The 9806-nt window shown below is 47.5% G+C and overlaps 1 protein-coding gene across 1 annotated transcript; it reads left to right on the top strand.

Moving 5' to 3' along the window:
• The first annotated feature begins 968 nt into the window (after window positions 1-968).
• On the top strand, window positions 969-6164 carry LOC129670910 (uncharacterized). Its single transcript, XM_055599536.1, is given in 4 exon segments — window positions 969-1544; window positions 1701-2706; window positions 2709-2806; window positions 2808-6164. Coding segments are annotated over 4 exon segments (5037 nt in total).
• Window positions 6165-9806: the final 3642 nt, after the last annotated feature.

Raw genomic sequence — 9806 nt, 5'->3', positions numbered from 1 at the left:
AGTCGAGCTAAAAACAGCTTGTGTTAATCACCCACATGGGATATCTGTGAGACTGTTCCAGTTGAGATAGGAGTCCTAAAGAAAACAACATGTGGCGGGCCAAGTTAAGGGGTCATCATGACCGTTTCGACCACCCAGTTCCTGGAATCCTGGTGTCCCTGCCAAACTCTGACTCAAACTGTGGTCTCATGTAAATGTACCAATCAGCCCCCTGTAACCATGCTTCTCGCTTCTGTACCCACGCCTCTGCTCTAAAACCCTATAAAAACCCCAGCTTTCCACCCAGCGGGCGCGCAAGTCTTCCGAAAGGCTTTGTCGCCCCGGGTACCCGTGTAATGAAATAAACCTCTTGCGGCTTGCATGCGAAGGCTGGTTTCGCTGTTCCTTGGGAAGCGGGGTCTCCCCGTCTAGAGAGGCTCTACCGGGAGTCTTTCATTTGGAGGCCCCAGCGAGATTTGAGACCCCTACCCAGGGACCACCGACCCAAATTCGGGAGGTAAGATTGCCGGCAGAACTTGTTTGTCTGTGTGTCAGTTGGTTTCTGTCCTAAGTGTTTGCATCCGAATCTGAGGCTTGACCAAGTCATCCGTATTAGGGCGGAAGCAAGAAGGAGCCGACGGACTCGGACTTCTCTTCCGCACCCCTGGGAAACGTCTCAGGGGGCCTGGGGGGCTAAGTTTTGGCTCCCGTTTGTTGTGAGGGTTCGAGTCCCTCTTCTGGTAGGGAGCCGATTTTTCGGCTCCCGTCTGTTTGAAAACACGAGCCGACCCGGACTTTTCGGGGCTTCGCCCCTGTTCGAGGGCTACATTTTTCATCTGGGAGATGGAGGAACCGGACCTCCAACGCAGTCTCCATCTGAATTTTTGCTTTCAGTTTTGCGTCGCTCTTGTGCCGCGCGGCTTGTGTTGTGTTTTGTCTGTCTAATTTCTGTAGTGGGTGTAATAACTGTGTTCTATCTATTTGAAAATATGGGACAAACTGTCACTACTCCCAAAAGTTTAACTTTACAGCACTTCAAGGAAGTCCGTGACATCGCCCACAACCTCTCGGTGGAAGTGCGAAAAGGAAAATGGGACACCTTCTGTTCATCTGAGTGGCCAACCTTTGATGTGGGCTGGCCACGAGATGGCACCTTTAACCTAGGAGTTATTTTACAGGTGAAAGCTAAAGTCATAGACCCTGGACCCCATGGACATCCTGACCAGGTTCCCTATATCATCACATGGGAATCTCTGGTCAAAGATCCCCCACCATGGGTAAAGCCTTTCCTTCCCCCTTGCCCGAAACCCACCTGGTCTGCCCCCTCCCTTCCTCCTCCGCTGGTTCCAACCCCGACTAACTCTACTCTTTACCCGGTCCTCACGAAACCGGCTCCAGAGACCTCTGGGCATAAGAAGACACCCCCAGTACTGCCAGCAGACGATGGCCCTCTTTTGGATCTTTTGACTGAACAGCCCCCTCCTTACAGAAACCCAGACCCCGTTGGGGAACCAGAGGGAGTGGCCACCAGACGGGAACCCCAGGGAGAATCCACCTCGTCCCCGGTGGCAGGACGATTGAGGGGGCGTCAGGAAGTCCCTCCCGATCCCTCCTCCCAGGCCCTTCCATTGTGAACGGGGCCTGACCACCAACTCCAGTACTGGCCTTTCTCCGCGTCTGACTTATACAATTGGAAAAATAATAACCCTCCTTTCTCTAAGGACCCTTCTAGGCTCACAGCACTGATCGAGTCTATTCTAGTGACCCATCAGCCTACTTGGGACGATTGCCAGCAGTTGCTCCAAACCCTGTTGACCACCGAAGAAAAGCAGCGGGTCATCCTGGAAGCCCGCAAAAACGTCCCAGGGGATGACGGGCAGCCCACCCAGTTACCGCAACAGATTGATGCTGCCTTCCCCCTGGAGTGACCCACCTGGGACTTTACTACTGCATGCGGTAGGGAACACCTACGTCTCTATCGCCAGTTGCTCATAGCGGGTCTCCGTGGGGCTGCAAGGTGCCCAACTAATTTGGCTCAGGTTAAGTTAGTGACCCAGAAACCTGAGGAATCCCCCTCTGCTTTCCTAGAACGACTTAAGGAGGCATACCGTATGTACACTCCCTACGATCCAGAAGACCCAGGTCAAGCAACCAATGTAGCCATGTCTTTCATCTGGCACTCTGACCCAGATATTAGAAAGAAGTTAGAAAGGCTTGAAAACTTGAGAGAGAGTACAGTACAGGATTTATTGAAGGAGGCAGAGCAGATTTTTAATAAGAGAGAAACACAGGAAGAAAGAGATGAAAGGCTAAGGAAAGAAGCAGAGGAAAGAGAGAACGTGAGAGAATGTAAGAGAAATAGGGAATTTAGCAAGTTACTGGCCACAGTAGTGACAGGACAGAGACAGAGTAGGCAGGGCCTGGGAGACCGCTGGGGTCCACAAGTAGACAAAGACCAATGCGCCTACTGCAAGGAGAAAGGGCATTGGGTCCGAGACTGCCCAAAGAGACCTAAAGGGCCACGAAAGCCTAAACCCCAGGCCACCCTGTTAAACCTGGAGGATTAGGGGAGTCAGGGTCAGGAGCCCCCCCCCGAACCCAGGATAACTCTTAATGTGGGGGGGCAACCCATTACCTTCCTGGTGGACACCGGAGCCCAGCATTCAGTACTCACCACCTCACCGGGACCCCTGAGTGACAAATCGGCGTGGGTTCAAGGAGCCACCGGAGGAAAAAGTACCGGTGGACCACTGAAAGAAGAGTCCAACTCGCCACCGGTAAGGTGACTCACTCCTTTTTACATGTTCCTGATTGCCCTTATCCACTATAAGGGGAGAGATCTATTAATGAAACTCAGGGCACAAATCCACTTTGAAGGGACTAAGGCCCATGTTACTGGGCCTCAGGGACAGCCTTTGCATGTGTTAACCATAAACCTGGAAGATGAATACCAACTTCACGAGCTTGAAAGGCCTTGGCCGCAAGAAATGACTGTTTGGCTAGAAAAGTTTCCCCTAGCCTGGGCGGAAACAGGAGGAATGGGTCTCGCAACTCACCAGCCTCCCCTGGTGGTCACTCTAAAAGCATCAGCAACTCCCATTTTCATTAAACAATACCCGATGTCACATGAAGCTTACCAAGGAATTAGGCCTCATATTCGGAGACTTTTAGATCAGGGCATTCTAGTACCTTGTCAATCCTCCTGGAATACACCTCTCCTTCCAGTTAAAAAGCCAGGGACGGGAGACTACCGCCCGGTACAGGACTTGAGAGAAGTCAACAAAAGGGTGGAGGATATACATCCTACAGTTCCCAACCCATACAATTTGTTAACTGGGCTTCCTCCGAGGTACACCTGGTATATGGTATTAGACCTTAAGGATGCATTCTTTTGTCTGAGACTCCACCCTCAGAGTCAGCCCATTTTTGCCTTTGAGTGGAAGGATCCAGAATTGGGAATATCGGGTCAGCTTACTTGGACCAGACTCCCACAGGGGTTCAAAAACAGCCCCACCTTATTTGATGAGGCGTTGCACCGGGACATGGCTCACTTTAGGGTTCATCACCCTGCTTTAATCTTGCTCCAATATGTGGATGACCTCCTCCTGGCTGCAGAAACTGAGGAAAAATGTAAGGAAGGAACAGAGGCCCTCCTGAGGACTTTGGAAACTCTAGGATACCGGGCCTCAGCTAAAAAGGCCCAAATATGTCAGAGGCAGGTTACATACCTGGGCTATCAGATCAGGGATGGACAAAGATGGTTGACAGAAGCACGGAAACAGACAATTCTGAAAATTCCGGTGCCCAAAAGCCCGAGGCAATTAAGAGAATTCCTGGGTACTGCAGGGTTTTGCCGCCTCTGGATCCCAGGATTCGCAGAGATGGCTGCGCCACTTTACCCACTTACCAAACCAAGGACTCTCTTTACTTGGGGGGATGAGCAGCAGAGAGCCTATGCAACCATAAAAGAGGCCCTGCTGACCTCCCCCGCACTGGGGCTTCCGGACTTAAACAAGCCCTTTGAGCTATTTGTGGATGAAAAACAGGGATATGCTAAAGGGGTCCTGACTCAAAAACTGGGACCATGGAGGCGTCCGATAGCTTACCTGTCCAAGAAACTTGACCCGGTGGCTTCGGGGTGGCCACCTTGCCTGAGAATGGTGGCAGCGATTGCCCTCCTGATTAAAGACTCTGGCAAGCTGACTATGGGACAGCCAATAACGATTCTGGCTCCTCATGCGGTGGAAGCCCTGATTAAACAACCTCCGGGCCGATGGCTTTCCAACGCCCGCATGACCCACTATCAGGCTCTCCTGCTGGACACTGATCGAGTATATTTTGGTCCCATGGTAGCCCTTAACCCGGCAGCACTGCTTCCCCTACCAGAGGGTGCAGAAACTCATGACTGTCTCCAGATACTCGCAGAGGTACATGGCACCCGGCCTGACCTGACCGACCAGCCCCTCCCTGATGCCGACTTTACCTGGTATACCGACGGGAGCAGCTTTCTGGACAGCGGAGAACGGAGAGCAGGGGCCGCGGTTACTACCGAGACTGAGGTAATTTGGGCCAAGGCCCTGCCACCTGGCACGTCGGCGCAGCGGGCTGAACTCGTCGCCCTAACTCAGGCCCTCCTGATGGCAGAAGGTAAAAAGCTCAATGTTTATACAGACAGCCGCTACGCTTTTGCCACTGCTCACATTCATGGGGAAATATACCGAAGGAGAGGCCTACTCACTTCTGAGGGGAAAGAGATCAAGAACAAACCGGAGATATTAGCTCTCTTGGAGGCTCTGTTCTTGCCTTCAAAATTAAGTATCATCCACTGTCCGGGGCATCAGAGAGGAGACAGCCCTGAGGCTCGTGGCAACCGCCTGGCGGATGAGACTGCCCGACAGGTAGCTCAGCAGGAAGGCTCAGTTATTTCTCAGGCCCTGACTATGGGAGAAAAGAATATAGACCCCTCTACCCGGGGGCCTGTTCTCCGATACAGCCAGGAAGACCAAAACCTACTAAGAGAAATGGGGGCCACCTATCAACCTGAAATTCAAAAATGCATATTCAAGGGAAAACCAGTGTGGCCCCAGCGTATGACTTATTACTTGATTGATTATCTCCACAAATTAACCCATCTGAGTTACAGAAAAATGAAAACCCTCCTTGAAAGAGAAGAAAGCACCCACCATTTGCTGGGAAAAGACAAGATTCTGCAGCAAGTGGCTGAAAGGTGCACCGTGTGTGCACGAGTGAATGCTGGACACAGCAAGGTGGGTTTCGGGACCAGGGTCTGAGGACACCGACCTGGGACCCATTGGGAAGTTGATTTCACAGAAGTCAAGCCTGGACTATATGGATACCGGTATTTGCTGGTGTTCGTGGACACTTTCTCTGGATGGGTAGAGGCCTACCCTACCAAACATGAGACTGCCAAAGTCGTCACCAAAAAGCTTTTAGAAGAAATTTTCCCCAGGTATGGTATGCCACAGGCACTGGGCTCCAACAACGGCCCTGCTTTCGTCTCCCAGGTAAGTCAGTCGGTGGCCACATTGCTGGGGATTGATTGGAAATTATACTGTGCATACCGCCTCCAGAGCTCAGGACAGGTAGAGGGCATGAATAGAACTATTAAGGAGACTTTAACCAAACTGACGCTTGCAACTGGCACTAGAGACTGGGTGACCCTCCTTCCCCTAGCGTTGTATCGGGCTCGAAATACACCGGGCCCTTATGGACTCACTTCTTTTGAAATCCTTTATGGTGCCCCGCCACCAGCTGCCCATTTCTTTGACTCTAATATAGCCTCTTTTGCTGACCCCCCTTCTCTCCAAGCTCATTTGCAGGCCCTGCAAATTGTCCAGAAAGAGGTCTGGAAACCCCTAGCGGCCGCATACCGAGAGCAACTGAACCACCCAGTGGTACCTCACCCGTTCCAGATCGGGGACCTCGTTTGGGTTCGTCGACACCAGAACAAGAACTTAGAGCCTTGGTGGAAGGGACCCTACACCGTACTGCAGACGACACCCACAGCCCTAAAGGTAGACGGCATTGCCGCCTGGGTCCATGCCTCCCACGTCAAGACTGCCAACCCCGAACACCAGCCTGACAACCCAGATTTGAAAGCCAGATGGAAACTTCACCGCACTCAAAATCCATTAAAGATAAGATTAACTCGTGGGGAACCCTAATAAGCTTGTGTTTCACTCTAAGTCTAGGAGTAGCCCATGCTTCCCCACATCAGGTTTATAATTATACCTGGGTCATTGAAAACCAGGCTGGGGATATTGTCAACTTAAGCTCCTCTATTGGGGTCCAGCCCTACTGGCCAGATTTAGAAGTAGATCTTGTGCCCTTGCCCTTGGAACAGACACCGATTGGGCAGTTCCTGATATTTTCTGGCCTCCACCTGGGGGCCGAGCACCTGAACGAATTACCCCAGGATGGGCCACTGATCCAAGTTGTATTAATTCAGTTGGGAGGACCCTTTTACGGGGTCCCTCCGGCAGTGGGGTATGGGGTATTTATGTTTGTCCTGGCACACATCGGAATAGAACTCTCAATCACAAATGTGGGTGGGCAGATCAGTATTTTTGTGCCTCATGGGGCTGTGAAACCTCGGGAGACACTTATTGGAAGCCCTCCTCTTCTTGGGACTATATTACAGTAAAAAGAAAAAGCTGGGAACATGTCCCACTTAATACGTCCCTCTGGGGGCTAAAATCGGGGGTATGCAATCCCCAGAGCGCAACCAAAGGATGGTGCAATCCCCTGTTGATTCAATTTACTCCCCAGGCTAAACAACAGACTTGGACTTCACAAGGTTTTAGATGGGGCCTTAGGGTTTATAAAGATCGAAAAGATATAGGCCTCACTTTTAGAATTAGGCTTAAAAAGACCTTACCCACTACTAAATCTGTGGGCCCCAAGCCGGTTTTATCAGTTCAGAGGAGGCCCTCTCAGCCAAGACCTCCACCCCTGTGGCCAACAGCCCAAAATGCTTCCGTTTCTTCCCCTAGCCCAACCGCCATGGGCCCCACTATGCAGCCTCAGAGGCCTGGGTCAGGAGATAGACTTCTTGATCTAATGACAGGAGCCTATCAGGTGTTAAATCACTCCGATCCCGACCGGACCCAAGAATGTTGGTTATGCCTGGTTTCAACTCCACCCTATTACGAAGGATTGGCTATAATGGGTAGTTTTTCTAACCATACCAGCCCTCCAGTGAACTGCTATCCCTCTGCTCAACATAAATTGACCCTGTCCGAGGTGTCTGGGCAGGGACTCTGTGTTGGAGCGGTACCTGCTGCATATCAGCAACTTTGCAATTCCACTGCCAGTATTGACGCAGGGAATTACTACCTGGTTGGCCCCAATAGTACCTTTTGGGCATGCAATACCGGCCTTACCCCTTGCATATCGGCTCAAGGCTGGAATGCTGGTTCTGACTTTTGTGTTCTCATTGAATTATGGCCTAAAATAGTATATCATGAACCAGACTATGTCTACAGACACTTTGAAGGAAAAATTCGGTACCATAGGGAACCCATATCTTTGACTTTGGCAATAATGCTAGGAGGACTAACAGTCGGAGGCATTGCCGCCGGAATTGGGACTGGGGCCACCGCCTTAACAGCAACCAATCAATTCCAACAACTACAACAGGCTATGCATGCTGACTTACAGGCATTAGAAGAATCAGTAAGCGCTCTAGAAAAATCCTTAACCTCTTTGTCAGAAGTGAGTTTGGCTAAAGGTTTTTCTATCTTATTGATTTTCTCAAAGAACCAACTCTTAGAATAATTGATTCTTTGGATTTTTTTCTTTGTTTTTAATTAATTGATTTCAGCTCTGGGTTTGCTTATATCGAATCATCTCCTCCTCTTGGGTTTTCTCTGCTTCTTTTTTCCTAGGGCTTTTAGGTGTGCCATTATGTTGCTAGCATGAGATGTTTCAAAGTTCATTCTGGGTGCATTTAGAGCTATGTACTTTCCTCTTAGCACTGCTTTCATTATGTCCCATAAGTTTTAGTAAGTTGTACTTGCGTTTTGGTTGAATTTTAGGAAGCTTCTAATTCCTTTTTTTTAAATTTCTTCCATGAGTAGAGTTATTTAGTTTCCATGTGTACGTAGGATTTTTGTTATTTCTGCTGTTGGTGAGGTCTAATTTTGGCCATGGTGGTCTGATAGGATACAGAGATTATTTTGGTCTTCTTTTACCTGTTGAATCTTGTGTTGTGCCTGAGTATATGGTCAGTTTTTGAGAAGGTTCCATGAGGCACTGAAAAGATGATATACTGTTTTGAGTTTGGGTGAATAGTTCTGTAGACATCTATTAGGTCCATTTGATTTAGGACCTCTGTAGGTGCCATTATTTCCTTATTCAGTGTTTGTCTAGATGATCTGTCCCTTGGTGAGAGTGGAGTGTTGAGGTCTCCCACTATTAAGTGTTGGGATCCATGTTTGATTTGAACTTTTATAATGTTTCATTTACGAATGCAGGTGCCATATGATGTCCTCATGGTAGAATTTTCCTGTGATGAGAATGTAGTGCCCCCCCCATCTTTTTGATCAATTTTGGTTGAAAGTCTGTATTATTAGATATTAGAATAGTTACCCCAGCTTTTTTTCTGGGTCCATTTTCTAGAAAACTTTTTTTCAGCCCTTTACTCTGAGGTAGTGTTTACATTTGTTGCAGAGGTGTGTTTCTTGGATTCAGCAGAATGCTTTATCCTGTTTCCACAAACATTCTGTTAATCTGTGTCTCTTAATTGTAGACTTAAGTCTGTTGATATTAATAGATAATAGGAGCCAATGAATGCTAGTTCCTTTTATTTTGTTGGTGATAATCTGTTTATATACTTGTTTTCTTTTGATTTTTTTATTGTGAAATTTTCTATGTTGTATATTTTCTTGGGTGTATTTGATTTCATTGGATTGGGGTTTTCCTTCTAGTATCTTCTGTAGGGCTGGGTTACAGTGTAGATATAGTTTAAGTTTCATTTTGTGATGGAACATTTTGTTTTCCTCATCTATGTTGATTGAAATCTTTGATGGATATAGTAGTCTGGCTTGGCATCTGTGGCCTCTTAGAGTCTGCATGACATGTGCCCAAGCCCTTCTGGCTGTTATAATTTTTATTCAGAAGTCTGGTGTGATTTTGATAGGTCTACCTTATATGTTACTTGGCTTCTTCCCTTGCTGCTTTTAATACTTTTCCATTTTTTTCTGTAGATTTAGTGTTTTGACTATTATGGGACCTAAGGAGTTTCTCTTTTGGTCTAGTCTATTTGGTGTTCTGTAGGCCTCTTTTATGTTAATGGACATCTCTTTCTTTTACTTGGGAAACTTTTCTTCTATAATTTTCTTGAAAATATTTTTTGGACCTTGGAGCGTGGAATCTTCTTTTTCGTGTATTTTTATTATTCTTTGATTTTGTCTTTTCATGGTGTCATGATTTCTTGGATGCTTTGTGTTTGGAACTTTTCTGATTTTACTTTTTCTTTGAGAGATATATCAATTTCTGCCATTGTATCTTCAGAACCTGAGATTCTTTCTTCCAACTCTTAATTCTGTTAATGATGCTTAACTTTGTAGTTACTGATCTTTTCTCCAAATTCTCCAGTTTCAGGGTTTTCTCTGTATTTTCTTTATTAATTCTAATTCTGTTTTCATGTCTTGCACCATTTCCTTCATCTGTATGAATTTGGATTCTTGACTTTCCATGATTTCTTCTTTTGTTCATTTCTTCTCTATATAACTCTACTTGTTCCTCTACATGTACTTGTATTTGTTTAGCTGTTTTGCCTGTATTTTTTTTTAGATCTTTGTTCA

This window comes from Psammomys obesus, unplaced genomic scaffold (assembly GCF_907164565.1).
Source record: "Psammomys obesus unplaced genomic scaffold, mPsaObe1.curated_primary_1811, whole genome shotgun sequence".
Taxonomy (NCBI): Eukaryota; Metazoa; Chordata; class Mammalia; order Rodentia; family Muridae; genus Psammomys; species Psammomys obesus.
This window is presented reverse-complemented; position numbering and strand designations above follow the sequence as displayed.